Source organism: Chiloscyllium plagiosum, chromosome 9, assembly GCF_004010195.1.
Source record: "Chiloscyllium plagiosum isolate BGI_BamShark_2017 chromosome 9, ASM401019v2, whole genome shotgun sequence".
NCBI lineage: Eukaryota > Metazoa > Chordata > Chondrichthyes > Orectolobiformes > Hemiscylliidae > Chiloscyllium > Chiloscyllium plagiosum.
This window is the reverse complement of record NC_057718.1, coordinates 46,719,649-46,740,058: the sequence shown is the minus strand read 5'-3', so window position 1 is coordinate 46,740,058 and position 20,410 is coordinate 46,719,649. Positions and strand designations below refer to the sequence as shown.

Genomic DNA, 20,410 nt, shown 5'->3' with positions numbered 1-20,410 from the left:
AGCTGGACAGGTTCATAGTACTTTATGATATTGTGAATGATTAAGCCACACTGGTAAATCATTTATTAGATCTGAAAGGTCTATCACTGGGGATGAGGATTCCAACCATTCACTTCCAGATAATTTTGGAGACTAAACTTTTAAGGATTAGGATGGTTCTGGGCGTACACAGCCAGAAGGTCACTGATATTTGGTTCATCTCAGAGTCTGGTTTAAATGATTAACCTCCAGCACTACCCTGTGGTTCTGAGGGAAGGTATATTCCTGTTAGGGTGAAAGGAAAGGCTGGTAGGTATACGCAATGCTGGATGACTAAAGAAATTGAGGGTTTGGTTAAGAAAAAGAAGGAAGCATATGTCAGATATAGACAGGATAGATCAATGGAATCCTTAGAAGAGTATAAAGGCAGTAGGAGTACACTTAAGAGGGAAATCAGGAGGGCAAAAAGGGGACATGAGATATCTTTGGCAAATAGAGAATTAAGGAGAATCCAAAGGGTTTTTATAAATACATTAAGGACAAAAGGGTAACTAGGGAGAGAATAGGGCCCCTCAAAGATCAGCAAGGTGGCCTTTGTGGGGAGCCACAGAAAATGGGGGAAATACTAAACGAGTATTTTGCAGCAGTATTTACTGTGGAAAAATACATGGAAGATATAGAATGCAGGGAAATAAATGGTGACACATTGAAAAATGTCCATATTACAGAGGAGGAAGTGCTGGATGTCTTGAAACGCATAAAGGTGGATAAATCCCCAGGACCTGATCAGGTGTACCCTAGAACTCTGTGGGAAGCTAGAGAAGTGATTGGTGGGCAAGTTGTTATAGGGAATCCTGAGGGACAGGATGTAAATGTATTTGGAAAGGCAAGGACTGATTCGGAATAGTCAACATGGCTTTGTGTGTGGGAAATCATGTGTCACAAACTTGATTGAGTTTTTGAAGAAGTAACAAAGAGGATTGATGAGGACAGAACGGTAGATGTGATCTATATGGACTTCAGTAAAGCGTTCGACAAGGTTCCCCATGGGAGACTGATTAGCAAGGTTAGATCTCATGGAGTACATGGAGAACTAGCCATTTGGACACAGAACTGGCTCAAAGGTAGCAGACAGAGGGTGGTGGTGGATGGTTGTATTTCAGACTGGAGGCCTGTGACCAGTGGAGTGCCACAAGAATTGGTGCTGAGTCCTCTACCTTTTGTCATTTATAAATGATTTGGATGCGAGCATACGAGGTATGGTTAGTAAGTTTGCAGATCACACCAAAATTGGAGTTGTAGTGGACAGCGAAGAAGGTTACCTTAATTACATAAGGATCTGGACCAGAGGGGCCAATGGGCTGAGAAGTGGCAGATGGAGTTTAATTCAGATAAATGCAAGGTGCTGCATTTTGGGAAAGCAAATCTTAGCAGGATTATACACTTAATGGTAAGGTCCTAGGGAGTGTTGCTGAACAAAGAGACCTTGGAGTGCAGATTCATAGCTCCTTGAAAGTGGAGTCGCAAGTAGATAGGATTGTGAAGAAGGCATTTTGTGTGCTTTCCTTTATTGGTCAGAGTATTGAGTCAGGAGTTGGGAGGTCATGTTTGGGCTGTACAGGGCACTGGTTAGGCCACTGTTGGAATATTGCGTGCAATTCTGGTGTCCTTCCTATCGGAAAGATGTTGTGAAACTTGAAAGGGTTCAGAAAAGATTTACAAGGATGTTTGTCAGGGTTGGAGGATTTGAGCTATGGGGAGAGGCTGAACAGGCTGGGGCTGGTTTCCCTGGAGCGTTGGAGGCTAAGGGGTGACCTTATAGAGGTATACAAAATCATGAGGGCATGGATAGGATAAATAGACAAAGTCTTTTCCCTGGGGTCAGGGAGTCCAGAACTAGAGGGCGTAGATTTAGGATGAGAGGGGAAAGATTTAAAAGAGACCTACAGGGCAACATTTTCATGCAGAGGGTGGTACGTGTATAGAATGAGCTGCCAGAGGAAGTTGTGGAGGCTGGTACAACTGCAATATTTAAAAGGCATTTGGATGGGTATATGAATAGGAAGGGTTTGGAGGGATAGGGCCGGGTGCTGGTAGGTGGGACTAGATTGGGCTGGGATATCTGGTCGGCATGGATGGGTTGGACTGAAGGTTCTGTTTCCATGCTGTACATCTCTATGACTCTATGCCTAGCTGGGACTAAGCCCTCTAGACCAGGGTAAAGAGAATGTTTCTTTGTCTGGAATGATGTACCCTTCATTTTGGACAAATAACCTGTTGATACATGTGTTTTAAGCTTCTGTATATTCCGCCTGATGGAAGAGGTTGGAAGAGCTTATGACCAGATTGGGAAGGGTCTTTGATGATGTTGGCTGCCTTTCCGCAGCAAGGAGAAGAGTAGATGGAGTCAACAGATGGAAAGCTGGTTTGTGTGATTTGTGTGTAAGAACTCAGAGCAGGAGTGTCTAATTCAGCCCCTAATGCCTGCTCCATTGCAGTAGGCAAATGACAATGTCTTTGTGGTGGTGATACTGTTTTCCTTTGAAACAAAAACAGAACTTGCCGGAAAAGCTGAGCAGGTCTAGCAGCATCTGTGAAGAGAAATCAGAGTTAACCTTTCGGGTCAGGTGACCCTCCCTCAGAATTGATTGTAGCGAGGAAAATGCCGGTTTATATACAGAAGATAGGGTGAGAGGAGGGAGTAAGGATAAACGATAGTTGGGGATAGAACACAGAGAGAGAAGAAGAGTTGGACAGATAAATGAGTGGATAACGATCTGGCTAGGAGGGTGAATAGTTGTTAATGGAGATTATTAGTCACTAACACTAGGTCGTGTGTAATAGCAAGGTTTGGTGTGTGGAGTAGGGGGCTGCAACATGGGAGAGTTCAGGCACTAAAATTATTGAACTCGATATTGAGTCCAGAGGGCTACACGGTCCCCAAGTGGAAATTAAGGTGTTATTCTTCTAGCTTGCACTGAGCTTTGCTGAGCTTCTCCTCGACACTGGGGAATCAAAGCATAGACTGGGTGACCGCTTTGCAGAAACGTCTACGTTCTGCCTGCAAAAAGACCCTGAGCTTCCAGTTGCCTGCCACTTTAACACATCACCCTGTTCTCGGGCCAACATTTCTGTCTCTGGCTTGCTGCAGTGCTCCAGTGAAGCTCCACACAAGCTGAAAGAATAACACCTTATTTTCCACTTGGGGACCCTATGGCCTTCTGGACTCAATATCGAGTTCAATAATTTTAGGGCCTGAACCCTTCCATGTCCAAGCCCCTCGGTCTACACACCAGGCCTTGTTATCGCATAGCCTGCCATTACACATTACCTGTTGTTAGCCACTAACAGTTACCATTAACACCTTTCCTGCCAGATCGTAATCCATTCCTTTATCTGTCTAACTGTTATTCTCTCTCTTTGGGCTCTATCCCCACCCTCACCCTATCCTCTGCATATGAACTGACATTTTCCTAGCTACCATCAGTTCTGAGGAAAGGTCACTGGACTCAAAAAGTTAACTTTGATTTCTCTTCACACATGCTGCCAAACCTGCTGAGCTTTTCCAGGAATTTCTGTTGCTGTTTTCGACTTACAGTATCTGCAGTTCTTTCAGTTTTTATTTATTTTGTTTTCCTTTGCAGCCAAGGACTCTTGGGGGATGGGGAATGTTATGGAGGTTCCCCACACTACACATTTGAATATGGTTGATTTTCAGTAATACAACTCAAAAATCTGTCTTCAGCTAGTAGAGAGTTTTTGCAGTGAAGGGAAGGATTTGTTGGATGGTGACTTAACTGCAGTATGCTTGAACGAATTGCATTGTCTGAGCTGAAACGACAAGCCGAAACTTTACTGGTCTGTATTAATGGGTCCGTGCTGAATTAATCCACCAATGTCCTCAGTTGGAAGGTCCAAGCCTGCTATTCTAAAAATGACAAAAAAAAAGCCTTTTGCTATTCCGTAATATTAGTCAAATTTTTCAGTTGCGAGGCCACAAAAATAAACATCCACAGTGCATAAGAGAATGAATGCTGCAGTTAAATAAGACATTCTGATTTAAAATGGATGATGATGTGGGCACTATAGCATGCCTGACCTGAGCAAGTAACCCCAGGGACAATATGTAGTCATTTGTGTTGTCTGCTGTTATCCTTTAGCAACTGAGCATTCTCAAAATAGGAACACCCGAGGCATGAGGAGGCAAACGTTGTGAATGTTTGTTCTACTGACTAACTGATATTCTCTCTGGAGAGATAATGCTTATATCTTGTATCACTGCTCAGTAGCATCCTCTACGGTTCTACATTATTTTGTTTCACTTTTAAGTTCAGTTTTATATTACAGCTCATATTAGATGTCAGAATTCGCCAAAAACTGGCATATGACAGATAGCAATTGCATGATGTGCTGTCAGGAAATAATTGCGACAATTTAAAGGTGGGTTCTGTTATAAGTGTATTGAGTGACTGCTGCAGACTGCACACAAAATGACTTATAGCAGAGGTCACATGACTATGGCAAGCCAACCGGTACAAAAGGTACAATTGCATTTCTCCAAACATTCCACTGTTTATAAAAAAAACAAAATTTGCATGTATTATCATTTGCAATTACATGTATGTAAGTTATTCAATATACATGATTACAAACAAAACTACCATTCATTAACAAGCAGCGTGCTAACTGTGAAGGCCTCACCTTCTCAAACATCTCCCTTGCCTGAGGCGTGGTGACCTTCAGATTAAGCCACCACCAGTTGTCTCCCTCTAATGAAAGGGCAGCCATATGATCTATGATGGCGACCTTACTTTCAGTGATTTCCATTACTATTTGTACATGCATACATTGTCTTTAAATCGTATGGGTCTCTTAATGGTATCCATGCACATTGTCATTGTCTGTTCCTCTAATATATGCTCATTCCTGATGTAATCTTCCTCTTCCAGGCAATGTTGATGCTGTAGTGAGTGCTGTTGCTGATCCATTTTGCTTGCTGAGCCACAGTGACTTCTATCTGACCCACTGCCTGTAGTAAATGCACAGCTAATGTCATGCTCACTAAATAGCTGAGCTTAGTATTTGCAGCAAGCACTGCATAGGCTGATGTGACCTTTAATCGTATTGCTGAAAGCATTTCTCATTTGACCATTGGCGTACCAATTGTGCTTCCTTCAAATACTTTGATGAAGTTAATATATGTTAAGATCTCTATCCTCATCGCCTTAGAGATAATTATTCTTTGTATGAGATGCTGCCTTGGGCTTTCACTTTATTCCTCTGTGCCTAATGCATGAGTGTGTCTTTGATACTTTGGCCATTCTTTCATCACAAGTTCCACTGCACTGGGAAATTGCACTTTGCTGCATTATTTGCCTAATTTGAGCAAAATGCTGCTCTTCCAGTTTCACTGTTGCTGGGTTGATGATTTCCAGAGCATGCAAGCTGTTGCTTCTGGTTAAATATACAAGACACACTGTTTTAGCATTAACTTCCTTTAAAAGGAGTGTTGCATTCACCAGCATATTGGCAAATGCAAGTCTGTTCCCCTTTCTTGTATCCCAATGCAGAGGATGCCTCTGCAAACAAAGACATATTCTTTGCAATAAAACAAACAACTGTGGATGCTGGAGATCCACAGAAGAATGCTGGAGAAACTCAGCAGGTCTGGCAGCATCTGTGGAGAGAAATCAGAGTTAACGTTTCGGGTCGAGTGACCCTTCTTCAGAACTGATGGTAGCTAGGGGAAAGTTGTTGTGTATGCAAAAGGTAGGATTGGGGGAGTGGGGTAAGGAATAAACGGTAGATGGAGTCAGAGCTCAAAGAGAGAGAAAAACAGTTAGACAAAGGAGTCGATACAGTCAGCCCAGGAAAATAGCTAATAATGGGGACTATTAGTGGCTAACAATGTGTTATGTGTAATAGCAGACATGTGGTAACAAGACCTGGTGTGTGGGAGTGGGGGTATGGATATGAGAGAAGGTGCCAAGCCCTAAAGCTGTTAAACTCGATATTGAGTCCAGAAGGCTGTACAGTTCCCAAGTGGAAAATAAGTTTCTGTTCTTCCAACTTGTGCTTAGCTTCACTGGAGCATTGCAGCAAGCCTGAGACAGAGATATTGGCCAGAGAATAGGGTGGTGTGTTGAAGTAACAGGCAACAAAAAGCTCAGGGTCTTTTCTGTGAAACGGTCACGAAGTCTATGCTTCATTTCCCCAAAGTAGAGGAGACCACACTGAGAGCAGTACGTGCAATCAACAAGATTGAGTGAAGTGCAGGTAAATAGCTACTTCACCTGGATCAGTGGTTAGCACTGCTGCCTCTTGCACCAGGGACCCAGGTTCGATGCCACCCTCAGGCTGTGTGGAGTTTGCAAATTCTTCCTGTGTCTGTGTCTGTCTGGGTCCTTGGGTACTGAGGAGGGAGGAAGTAAATAGGCAGGTATTACACCTTCTGCATTTGCAGGGGAAGGTGTCACATGGCTGTGGGGCGATGTGTTGAGAGAGAAGGAGGAGTGGACTAGGGTGTCCTTAAAGGAATGGTCCTTGCTGAATGCTAACTAGAGAGAGGAGGAGAATATGTGTCTGGTGGTGGCATCTTGCTGGAGATGGCAGAAAATGGCAGCTAACGATCCTCTTGATGTGGATGTGGTGGGCCAGGTGAAGACCAGGGGACCGTATCACTGCTATGGGAGGGAAGAGAGGAGGTGAGGCCGTAAGTGTGGGGGATGGGTCACACATGCCTGAGGGCCTTGTCAACTCCAGTGCTGTGGAATCTTCAGTTGAGGAAGAGGGTGAACATTTCGGAGGCCTTGTAGAAGTTGCCATCATCAGAACAGATGTGACAGTGATGTAGGAATAGAATCTTTACAGGAAGCAGGCTTTGATGTTGTATAGTACATTCTTAGCTGTACCTTTTCTGACACTTTGTACAGTAATAGTAATGTATGTTTAATGGCTGCCACAGACTATATAGAAAGGCACTTACAGCAGCGGTAAATGTCAGATGATTATGGCAAGCTAACCATGACACAAAGGGTATAATTGCATTTCTTCAAACAGGTTGTATCACCTCTGATAATATAATTGTATCAGTGTTTGTGTCTCTGTGCTCTAGGGTTCAGAACCATTAGTTCTTCTGGCTTTCTGTAGGGCAGTGTCATGACAGTAATTATTTTGTTTATATGTGCACATTCCTTAAAATACTGCTGGTCTAATCTAATTACACCATGTGACTTTGATCTCTTTCCATGCCAAGGTTTCTGATCATGTTATCATAGACTTCAGAGAACAATAACTCTTTTAGAATTTCTTGTTTTTCAAAAAAGAAAGTGAGGATAAAAATCTTTAATACATTTTTAGCCACTATTCTGGTCAAAAACTTGAGGTTGGGTTTGAGTGTGGGTGAATTCTGGAGGTAGAATAAATGCGGAGATTCTTTCAGTGACATTTAAACTGAGATATCCTATTATCATTCTATTTTTGGATTTCAAGGTCAATTACCAGCATTGGGCATGATGATGACCTGGTCTCATTTCATCATTTAAAGGAGTAATCTAGACAGCCAGTACTGTGGCTCAGTGGTTAGCACTGCTGTCTCATAGTGCCAGGGACCCAGGTTCGATTCCACCCTCAGGCAACTGTCTGCGTGAAGTTTGCAAATTCTTCCTGTGTCTGTGTTGGTTTCCTCCCACAGTCACAAAGATGTGCAGGTTAGGTGGAATAGCTATGGGTCTCAGTGGGATGCCCCTCAAAGGGTCAGTATGGGCTGAATGGTCTGCTTCCACATTGTAGGGATTCTGTGACATGCGTTCTGAAATCTTGTAGTAGCCATGAAGAGAGGAACAAAACTTGAAATGGAGTCAACACTGTCAAAGGCTATAGCTGGCTTTTCCAGTTTCTCCCTGAATATATTTTAGGAGGTTATAAGAACCCAGATCAACGCAGGGAAGTACTATTCCTTCATAATCGGAGGGAGAAGCCTGCTGTTGATTCAAAGATATGTGGATCGAGATTGTCCAAGGGTTTAGGATCAGATGCAACATGCCCGTTGATCCAATGTAGGGAGTGCTTCAATGCCCTAAACAAGTCAGGGAATGTGGGATTAATGGTGCATTGACTTACATCATGAATGTATTAATTCCTTCACTCTGCCTTCTCAAGTTTAGTGTGGCATATCACTATACACACCAACCAATGTTCCAGGTGTACCTTTTATTTATATAGTTCCTCATATCCCTGTCTAACTATCCACCAGTGACATGCACCCTCAGTTTTGCACAATAGCATGCCTATTCCTCATAGGTACTCTGAGTAAATGCTCTCCAGTTTCCATCCAACACTTGTCATTTCTCCCTCTTCTCTCCCTGTCCTCTCCTCTCACTCTTTGCAGAACCCTAAGGAAAGGCCAGGAACTGGACATGGCCCTTTATAGATCTCTGAATGACAAAAACAGAAGGAATCTCAATCAGTTGAATCTTGCTATAACTGGACATAGGCACCCTTGCACAAGTCACTTACTCTGTAGCTTTGAACTGAGTTGTCCAAATGTTAGAACTGAGCAATTAGAGAGGTAGGAATTATTCTGAGTCATTCTGTTGCCGGTTTGCAATTAAGAGCTGGGCCTATGCATTGAAAAGCATTTGCCTGCATAGATCCAAACTCTGTTCCAACTTTGTCATTATGGAGGTTACACGATTAACACCAAAATATTTCAAGTAGAGACTGCTTTTTGTCACAACCTTGGGACTTGGGACATGCACTGACCTAAAAATAGGCAATTGACTATTCATAAATTATTTTAAGGTAGCTTAAGAAGCAACAGTTTACATATGAAAAGGTTATTTGAAAAGAACCGTTAAGGATGGTTTACTGAAACTAGAGATGGTTGGCACAGAGCATGTTGAACTTGTGAAGGCAGCAAAGAGCAGCCCTACGCATTTCCATGAAATTGATCAGTTACCTCAGCTCCACTACCTTGGTAATGGCTGAGTATGTCAATTGGAGGCTGCAGTATGGATAAAGGATAGGGAAGGACCTGGATGTGACTGAGGGGAGCGACACTAAGGGCAAATTGATCAAGAGAGTCAGAAATGCTCTGTGTCTGGGTGGAAGGAGCATGAGTGCACCTCTCAATTCTGCAGGGGATTGTAAAATAACATTTTAAAATGTACCCCTTTGGGGTGTCTTAGGATCATCAGGGCCAAGCTTTGTATTTGACGAATACATAACCTGTTCCACTATGTATCACATAATTGTTCAAAGCAGCATGTTGACTTGGAGGGACAGAAGTAGGAGTAGTGCAGTTATATGGGGCTATTTCGCCTGGAGCATCAGTGGCTGAGGGGGTGACCTTATAGAGGTTTACAAAATCTTGAAGGGCATGGTCTTTTCCCCAAGATAGGGGAGTCAAATGTAAAGGGTATATGTTTAAGGTGAAAGGGGCAAGATTTGAAAGGAACCTGAGGGGTAATTTGTTCATGCAGAGGGTTGTGCATGTATGGAATTAGCTGCCAGAGGAAGTGATGGAGGCAGGTGCAATTACAACATTTAAGAAGCATTGGGATGGATATGTGAATAGGAAAGGTTTAGAAGGATATAGGCCAAATGATGGAAAAGCACAGCAGGTCGGGCAGCATCCAAGGAGCAGGAGAATCGATGTTTTGGGCATAAGCCCTTCATCAGGGCTTCCTCATTAAGGGCTTATGCCTGAAACGTCGATTCTCCTGCTCCTTGGATGCTGCCTGACCTGCTGTGCTTTTCCATCAATTGGCCAAATCCTTCTAAACCTTTCCTATTCAATACCACACACTCGATTGTTAATCCAGAGACCCAGGTAATGTCCCAGGTTCAAATCTTGCCATGGCAGATGATGGAATTTGAATTCAGTTTGACAAAAATGAATTTTAAAAGTCTAATGATGACCATAAAACTGTTGTTGATTGTCAGGAAAAACCCATCTGGTTCACTAATGCCCCTATACCATCTAATATCTCTAATACCATCCTTACCCAGCCAAGCTTACATATGACTCCAGAACCTCAATAACGTGTTGACTTTTAAACTGTCCTAACTGTTAACTCACAAGTGCCATTCAGGAATGGGTCATAAAAGCTGGCTAAGCCTGTGAGTACATAAAAAAACCCGAGCAAGCCAGTTAAAATCCAAGCTGTTTGTTAGTCATGATCTCATGAAATGCAAATTGTGGGGATGCAGTTAACAGTGGAACTTCTAGGGGAATTCTACCCTGAGGTTTCCCAGGGGTTGTAGACTTTATTATCATGTACCAACATTAATTGTCTCTAATTAGACAAATGCAGATTACCAGATACAAAAAAAAATGTTAGATTCTGTGACATTTGAAATCTCGAGACAATTTGATTGTTACCAAGTTAACTTTGAACTTCTTCAGAGCCACAGAGATCTGCAGAAAGAAGACCCTTCAGCTCATTGAGTCTGCGCTAGTCAAAACAATCAGTTATTCTCATCCCATTTACCAGGACTTCACCCACATCTTTGTATGTGTTCACATTGCAGATGGGTACATAAATACTGCTTAATAATTGAGTGTTTCTGTCTATATCACCCTTATAGTCAGTGAGTTCCAGATTCCCAGCAGCCTCCGAGTAAATAAAAATGTCCTCACATTCCTTCTAAATCTCTTGCCCCTTACCTTAAATCTATGCCCCCAGTTATTGATCTGCCCACTGGGGGCGGGAAAGCTTCCTTCTGTCTACACTCTACATTTCTCAATATTGTTCTCCCTAGCCCTACCACTACCACCACCGCCACCCAGCACCACTCAGTGTCCCCTGCTCCAAGGAAAATGACCCCAAATGATCTAATCTCTCTTCATAATTATAATTCTCCAGGCCAGCCAACATGCTGGTAAATATCCTTCATACTCTGACTCTCTAACTGTGGCCTGACCAACTTTTTTTTACAGTTCCAGTGTTCGCCTCAATTCTCTTAAACTCTATACCTTGACTAATAAAAGCAAGTATCTCATATGCCTGCTTAACCACTTTATCTACCTGACCCTCTACCTTCAGGGACTAGTGGACATGTACACCAAAGTTCCTCAGATCCTCAGTGCATTTCAGGAAACTACCATTCATTGTATATTCCCTTGCTTTGTTTGTCCTGCCCAAGCACATAACCTTACACTTCTCTGGATTGAATTCCATTTGCCACTCATCAGCCCATTTGACCAGCCTATCTATACCATTCTGTAATTTAATCCTCATTATTTACCACCCAACCAATTTTTGTCTCATCCACAAACTTACTGATCAACCCTCCTACATTCAAGTCTAAATTGTTTACATGTATCACAAATAGTGAGAGCCCCAACACTAATCCTTGCAGAACCTCACTGGACACAGACTTCCAGGCACAAAAAAAAAACAGCCCTTGACCATCATCCTCTGCTTCCTGCCACTGAGCCAATTCTGGATTCAATTTTCCTTGGCTCTCATGGGCTGTTGCTTTTGCTATCAGCCTTTCATGCCACGCCTTGCCAAAGCCTTGCTGACTCCAAGTATACTACATCAAATAGCTAGCCCTCATCTACACATTCGATCATCTCTTTGACACAATCAAATTGGTCAGATATAATCTCCCCTCAACGAAACCATGCTGACTATTCTTGATTACTCACTGCCTCTCCAAGTGCAGATTAATTCTGTCCCTCAGAATTGCTTCCAATAGTTTCCCTATCACTGAGGCTAGACTGACTGGCTCGCAGTCCTGATTTATTACTTGCTCCCTTCTTGAATAACAGTACCACACTGGCTGTCCTCCAGTGCTCTGGCACCTCTCCTGTGGTCAGAGAGGAATTGAAAATTATTGCCAGCTCCTCTGCTATTTCCTCCCTTGACTCACTGAATAGCCTGGGATATATTTCATCTGGTCTAGAAGTTTATCTACTCTTAAGCCTGCCAGACTACTCAGAATCTCTTCTCTGTCAATGCTGATTTTTTAAAGTATATCACAGTCCTTTTCCCTGACTTCTATAACCATATTGTCCCTCTCACTAATAAACACAGACACAAGTAATCTTTTAGAACCCTATCCTCATCTGCTGGCTCCATGCACAAATTACCATGTGATTCTTAATAGGCCTTACTATTTCTCTAGTTACCCTTTTACTTTAATGTACCTGCAAAATAACTAAGGGCTTTCCTTTATTTTTGCCTGCCGCAATTCTTTGATGCCTTCTTTTTGGTCTCCTTATTTCCTTTTTAAATTTGCCCTTGCACATTCAGTACTCCTCTAGGACTTCTGTTGTTTTGTGGCCTCAATATCTGCCATAAGCCTCTTTATTCAATTCTGTATATCCCTTGATATCCAGGATTCATTGGATTTGTTAGGCGAACTTTTTATCTTTATTAGAACAATGTTGGCCCTGTAATCTCCCTACTTCCTTCTTGAAATCCTCCTTCTGGGCTGACACAGATTTACCTAAAAGTATCTGCTCCTGATCCACTTTGGCCAAATCATATCTGATCTTATTAAAATTGGCCTTGCTCTCAATCTAAAACTTAGATTTTAGGCCCATGTTTGTCTTTAACCATAATAATCTTGAATCTAACTGAGTTACGATCACTGTCTGAAAAATGCTCTCCCACTGTTACTTGAACCACTTGCCTGGCTTTGTTACTAAAAAATTAAGTTAAGGACTTTCTTTTAGGGTATTCTACATACTGGCTTAAGAGGCTGTGCTGGATGTATTTTAAGAATTACATTCCCTCAAGACCTTTCGCACTATGACTACCCTAGTTAATATGAGGGAAGTTGAAACCCCCTACAATTTCTATCCAACTATTTTGACAGTTCTTTGAAAGGGCATTCTTTAATGTGTCTTAATTTGTTGCTGTCATATGGCAGATTGCATCCATCATAAATATAATTTCAAATGTCAAATGTGTGAGGGGTTAAGATCCTGCAAATTACGTTTGTTTTCAACGCAACACATAGGCAAGTCTCAAAGATAAAATTATCACACAAAATTTCCAAGCATTTATATAAAATATCTTGCTTACTAAACCTCAACCAACACAATGAAACAAATCCCCTCTACTGTGTTAATATGATCCCAAAAGCTGTCAATAAAATTAGGCTCAATCCAAACAATATTTTAAGCAAACTAAGATTATGTTCTTGAAGTGCCTAAAGAGTGTTGTAGACACACAGTACCCAAATCTGTGTGGAATGTCCCTTCTCAAGTTTTGGCTTTTTGGCTATAACAGGGTGGGTCTCTCTTTTTCTTGGAATTATTGCTTACTGAGAGTTCATTATCAGAGCTAAAGCAATGCCAGATTGTCTGTTGATTTGGTAGAATACATTACACTTACTGAAACCTAATAGTCAATTGGAAGGTATTTTAGAAGTTTCAATTTCCAATACTTTAAAAAGTAGCTCTGTTTTAATATTTGTACAAAAGTATTTTGTTGCTATTTTGAGGTAATTTAAAATACTTCAGGAAAGCTGTCAGATTGTAAAGTCATTCAGTTTCTGTTGGGACTGAACAAGAACTGCTGAGCTGAATAGATTTCACATCTTTTTCTAATTTAGTTTATTCAAATACCATGACTGTGTATTGCAATATTTGTGCTTGCTTTTGGATAGATCTTATTAACAGCAATTGTTGGCTGCACTAAGGGTCTTATATTTGGAACGCTAGTTAATTTACTAATCATTAATGTCAAGCATTTGCCCACCACGAACTGCACACCTGTTACTGCTGGAGTCCCTAAGGACTTTCTGCTCCTGCGGGTCTGTGATCTAATTAACCTCCACGATACAAATTATCATCTTATGAGGGGGAAGGCTGCCATTGCAGTGTATTTGATGCAATTCTATCCATTGTGACAATTGGCACTTGGTTATGGTTTTGTAAATGCCAACTTAGTTTATCATCTTTCTGAGTGACTACTGAAATCTGGAAAGGCCTGAAGTCTTCAAATCAGCAGAGTGGTATTGTGTTTCTTGGGGGCTGTGAGTAGGTTAAGTTTTTTTAAAAATATTTATTTTTGATATGTGGTCCAAGCTTTTCTACTCTGACCAGGTATCTTTATTAATATAATTGCTTGCCAATGCAACAATTTCGCAATATATCTGTTTTCAGACAAGCTCGGATCTTAAATGGTGAATCAATCCTAGATGGAATTCTAATTTAATTTTACTGTGTGATAAAATTCTATGATGCTTATCTCAAAGGGAGCAATGTGCATGGATTTGGCAGGGCAGGGCAGTAGTATATGAATTGTTCCTTTTAAGGGCTAACAATAGGTCAAAAAGCCTCCTTCTGTTCTCTAATTATCAGGTAATGAATGATTCCATGATACTAACATTCAATAGGATATAGGTTTGTCAACACCTAATGGCTTGTAGAACATTTTTCAGAATTGTAATGGCTAATTCCTTAAATATTCATCCTCTTTTATTTTAATGTTTGCTTATTTTGTTTTAAAATTTTCTTTCTGTAAAATATTAGCCCTGCTGGTTAATATGGGTCACAGTCTAATAACTGAGTAATGCCTTATTGAGAAATAGCCAAAGATCTGCACTTTTCTATTTACCTTTAGCTAAGTCAAGATACAAATAGTTTGTATAGATGATGTAAATAAAAATGATACCAGACATCTGTAAAACAGTTTAAACTTATTTAAATACTTTCAACCGAAGTGTGTAAGAAATTTAAAAGAAATGTTTCTGTCTATTGAATTACAGAAGGTTTCCTATACTTGTGAAAGACTCAACTGACACATAACAGCTGCGAGCATATCTGCATAGGTTTCCATAGTTCCCCATAGTGTGGTATTCATGTGACTTCTGCCTGCAATCTGTATTTTAAACATTGTGGTCAGGTAACTTATTACGTCAAAAATAATCTTTTGTATCTATGGACTAAATCTAAAGCCTATAATACAATCCTTTGTGGCCTACAGCACTGCTACACATCAGACACTGGCGGCTGTGTTGGGCGTTCAGGTCTATGGAGTGTCTGGTTCATGAGTTGTGTTTTCATATGCTCTTGCTCTGTGCTAGACTTGATGCAAGCCTGGATTTTATGTAAACTAAAGGACCGCCCCACAATGTTCATGTATTACTGTAGAATGCCCAATAGAAATGAATGCTTTGTGAGAACTTTCCTCCTATACCTTGGCCTTCAAACTTGAATAAAGTGGAGATCAGTTACTCGTAACTATTCCTGAGCCTCTTTGGTGGCTACCTGTTTACATGAAGCTGTTTAATTGCTCTGCAAGAAATAAATTTAGACCACCTCCTAAAACTGGAGCCAGTGTGTCCATGTGCCTTGCAGCCAGTGTTTTTTTTAACTTTTTCATCCAGTTCCCTATTAAGGAAATCCACCAGTCTGTTAAAACTTGGATACTTTGAGCCATCAGCTTAGTATAATCTTTACATATTCACAGTGAATCACACCCTGTACACTATACTAATATTAGAAGAAGCTCAATTAGCATCATAAAATAGGTCAGGTTCTATCAGTCTCAGGGTGCAACTGAGCAAAAGCCCTATATAATTCTGTGCAGACCATGTAATCAAGGCAAGACTGATTTTAAGTCATAAATACTAAACATGTCTGATCTATTGATCTGAGTTTAAATTGTATGTCTATAGGTTCTAAAATCAAACCTAATTCTTAGACTGTTCATTCTGTTATTCTTTCAGACCTGCAATAACAGAAAAGAAGCCAGCAGAACTCAGCACATTGAATGATGTTGGATATCAAATCCGTATCTAAAGAAGCCATGGAGTGAAAGCTGGTACTTTTTCATAATCTTCAATGGTGCTTTCTCTTGCACTTTACTTTCCAGTCGTTTGTTGTATCAGATCAACGTTATTTATGAAGATTTGTGTACACTTTTTTGCTTGGACTACAGAACCAGTAGCTTAATAACAAGTGGGATACTAACTCATTCATCTAACTTATATTTTTTAAAATGTACACAGTTCAGTTCCCCAGTTGTAGCACTGTGATTAGTATTCCTATTATTGGTTTGTAATTGCCAAGGCATTATGGTGTGAACCCAACACTTAATGCTTGACTGAAAGTCTGACAGCAGTGCTTCCTTAATGCTTAAACAGTGGCTGATACTTGTACTGTAAATAGGAATAGGTGAATAATTTTAAAGACTAGTAAAGCAATAGAGAACAGTTGTGGGAAAAAGTTTACTACCAGTACTCGAAATTACCAATGGAAGAGAGAAAAAGAAAACATTCTCCAGAGCAACTGTTAATAATCATTTTCTGTGTGGTTTGTAAATGTTTTATACAACTTAGAAAAAATGGAGCAAACCAATATTTTTGTGTTTTTTGGGGGGTAAAGACACCAACCAAATTGACCAGGATCGCTGGTTTGTACTTTGTTAGCTAACATCAGTCAAGCCTGTGGTGTGGGCATAATTGTCCTCAACATTTCTGGGGTCAACAGCAATTTAAAAATTGGGTCCTAATTCTGATTGTTTTGTAGTGTTTGAAAATGGCTGGAGTTCGGAATCATCCAAGTTCTGCCTGGTAGAACCCCAGTCACACTTTGGCATCTTAATGTTTGACTTGAGATCCCATTTACTTGTGACAAGGAGCCCAAGCTTTTGAAAACTTTGACAAGGTGATCAGGCTCTTGGTGACTTTGCTCTTCAAGCAGAGATAGCTGAGCAAATTCTATCCTTTTCACATGGGACCATTTATTTTATCCAGGCCTTCCCTGTTTCTAAAGCTCTTATACACCAGAGTAGACTGTAGTCTATGAATCAGATCACTCCCTTCCCATACCTCCCATAGCATTCTGTATATAGATCCACAAATAACCAAATCTTTGTCATGATTTAGAGATGCCGGTTTTGGACTGGTGTGTACAAAGTTAAAAGCCACATAACACCAGGTTATAGTCCAACAGGTTTATTTGGTTTCCAAATAAATCTGTTGGACTATAACCTGGTGTTGTGTGATTTTTAACCAAATCTTTGTTATCATTTTCAAAGTTTCATATACCACTTAGTGGATAGTGGCAAGAGATGAAAACAGCAGTCTGACAGGACTCAATATGAACATGTCTCCAATGGCTGTCGTATCAGTAAGTGGGATAGTCAGTCATATAACATTTGGGATTTTGTGGATTTCTGTGGTTCATAAAGAAAGGGTACACACAGATACACACACACCCCTATTGGCCATCAACACAGAAATTCAGAGTTTGGACTCTGGACTAGAGCAAGGTTTGAAAATTCTTCATTGTCAGAAACAGAGATTGGAATGCTGCTAGGATCTGTTTCTTTTATACCATACCAAGAGATGAAATTGAAATCAAACATTGAGGTTCCTTTTTCAACTTATTTTGGCTTTAGTAATTTTTTTGAGATCAGAGAGAAGTACAAAACCCTTAATCATATAATATGGAGTCTTTGGTTTGGACATAAAGTAATTTGCATTTAAAATAGTCTTACATCTTAGTTGCAAGTCTTGATGACTGCATTTGTCTTATTTGGGAAAGCTAGAATCAAAATAAAATGATGTTGCATCTTGAAACTTAAACTTTTCCAGAGACTTATTTTCCAATTGCAGATCTTACTGTCAGAACTGTCCAACAAACTCTTATAAAGCGCCACCTCCATTCCACTGTATTTTCTGTATTCTTGCTACAATATTAGAGTTTTCTACTTTATTTTTAGAATACACATTGTTGACAAACAAATTACAAGGTGCTTTCTTCATATTTCAAGGTAGCCAATGTGAGGGTTTTGTTCGGGAAAGAAGGGCAGTCAATATGTATTGATATAAAAACAACAAGAAGCAGATTCTAGAAGCTTTATTCTATCATGTCTACAAGCTCTGAGTTCAGCTTCTCACACTCCAAATATACTTCAGCCATTATTTTTTACTAGATTGTAAGAATTTTTTATAACAATTGATAGGGAGCATTGAGACTTATGGTTCAAAAAAATACGTATTTATATTCTTTTGTGTCAACTGTACAGAAAAGAGATAGCAAGAATACTCTCTGACCCAACCAATCAGCCCTTAAATTTGACAACAATCATTCAAAAGTTGCATTCAACCATAGAAGGCAAAGTTTCATTGACTTTCATTTCCAAACATTTCATATTTTTAGATGAATTAATTTTAAACTGTTCTTGTCAAGTAGTTAAGAGCTACTATAGCAGATTCTTCTCCAGGTTTTTTTGCAAGCACAGGTTCCATCTTATCATAAACTGCCACTGCCATTCTTTGTGCATTCACTACTTGTGATTTGAAAGTTTGTATTGAAGTATTCCCTAGAATCCAGCTTGGGTGATTAGTGTGCTATTTCATCTGAAAGTTCAGCGAAAACCCTATTGGGCTGGTCATGTTTGGACACTATTGGGAATCCAGGAATATACTGTATGGTTAGAGCAGAATGGCAGAGCAGGCTTGAGGAGTCATTTGGCCTACCTCTGAAACTGAGGAAGCTTAGAAACATGTTGAAGCGATATGGTGAAAGACAGGTGAAAATAGCGAGGGCCCCAAGTGCCAATCATTTTCAATATTTGTCTTTATAAATGGTCATTAGTCTTTCCAAGTTGAAGAAACCTGAGGGTATTTTTGTGTTATAACTTCAACGTCCAAAATTGTAAGGCCTGTGGGAAGGTTGGTGGTAAAGGATACAAAGCATCTTCTATGTATTGCTGCCTTAGGAAGCTGTGTGTTCTTACAAGCAGCTTAGAATAAAGGTGTATGTGTATGTGTAAATACTTCCCATTTATGAAAGAGGACCCCACAGTGCAAGTTACACCAGCAGGCATGATTTGCCCGTGTGTGTGAAAATGAGGCCATGGTGTATTTTATGCACAATAATGTTCTCTGTGTAACCTGGCTGTTGGAACCCATACTGTTTGTTCACTTCTCAGTATTCAACATTGTTTTCATATCCCATAAAACAGCGACTCCAGTTTAAAGCTCAAAGTTATTTTATTAATACATGCCTTTTAAAATGATTGTTGAATCCTGTTTTAAAAGAAAGATGGTATAAGTTTTCTTTTAAAATATGAGATAACCATAAAGCCAACTGTTGTATAAAAGCTGAATTGCTTCACTAATGTGCTTTAGGGAAAAAAGATACCTAACCTTAACCTATATATAAGTCAAGTTCCACATCTATATGCTTGTCACTTAACAGCTCTTTGAAGTTGCCTAGTGAGCCATTCATCTGTAACAAATCATGGACTGCAACCACTCAAGAAGAAGGCACACCGCCATCTTATCAGGATATGTAAGAAATGCCAGTCATGCCAGCAATGCCCAAACCTGAGAATGAATTTTAAAAAGTATTTATCGTTTTAAGAGATATGTTTTATAAAAGTGATGTTAATCATGAAGGACAGCAATGTTTCCTCAATGAATTTTTAAGAATTGCATTTAATATTTGACAACTCTTTGATCTTCCACTTCTTCAGTGTTGATAAAGGTGTTTTTAAAAAGCATGTTGCTTTACCCTAATCAAAAGCTGCTTTACAGTAGTGAATAAATGGGGCAGCATTAGAATTACTGCACTGGGGCCAGGATCAAAAATGTGAGAACAAACTGTGACACACAAGCTCCTCTGAATTTTTTAAACATTTTTTTGAATGCAAATTTTTTTATTACTTGATATATTGTGCTTGAAACCTTTGGCCATAAATTGATTTGTTACAAAGTAATTGTTAACTGACCTTGGCTAAAATATTTCTATTTATTACACTTGTGAACTGCGTTTTTAATGAATATAAGAATCAATGTTGTTTCAGACTTGCATGTTTTGATGATGAAAAATGTGTACCTTTTACACCATGCATGAAATGTTTTAATAAAGTTATAAAAGTCAAATTTGTCCTGAATGTGGTGGTATTTGGACATTTACCTCATAACAAACATGCTGGGTGGAGACATCCCATAATGCTTACTCTAAGGAATGAAAGTTAGCACATCCTGCACACTTTCAGCAAAAGTGAGTAATTGATCTCCAATGCTGTTGTTCATGGATATGCAATATCCTGGAGTCCATCTCATGTGGGAGTTTTGATAGTTATTATGGCCCTTCTGCAGCTTAAAAATTACATGCTTTGCTGTAATTTGCCAACTCTGTTGAAGAAACACATGCCATTTCTGCAAAACCATGAAAATATTACACAGTGTGTTCAATGTGACTGTGAAGATGGGCCCCAACCAGTTGAATGGCATCTGGACATCAGCAGGAATGACAGAATGCCATGGAGGCATCTTCAGTGATAGCCATGTTAATGATAGTGGTCTAACAATCAATTGCTTGTCAGCGATTAACTCCGTGAGTATGTTTATGTAAACATGAAACATGATATAACATAGAAAGCAAATGTTGCAGCAAGTCAGCTGATTTCCCTGTGTTCAGTTAGCAAACCCAAAGGAGACAACTTGC

The 20,410-nt window shown here is 40.0% G+C and overlaps 1 protein-coding gene across 2 annotated transcripts in view; it reads left to right on the top strand.

Moving 5' to 3' along the window:
* Positions 1 to 19,837, top strand: part of vash2 (vasohibin 2) — a 170,042-nt gene extending 150,205 nt beyond the window's left edge. Inside the window, exons 7-8 of one of the 2 annotated variants that reach the window (XM_043695855.1) lie at positions 15,673 to 15,767; positions 19,157 to 19,837. In XM_043695855.1, the coding sequence (XP_043551790.1) occupies positions 15,673 to 15,745 (73 nt within the window). In that variant the 3' untranslated portion in view covers positions 15,746 to 15,767; positions 19,157 to 19,837. Of the gene's footprint in view, positions 1 to 15,672; positions 15,768 to 19,156 lie in introns of those variants that run through there. The other variant, XR_006312519.1, reaches the window with a different exon arrangement.
* The last annotated feature ends 573 nt before the right edge of the window (positions 19,838 to 20,410 follow it).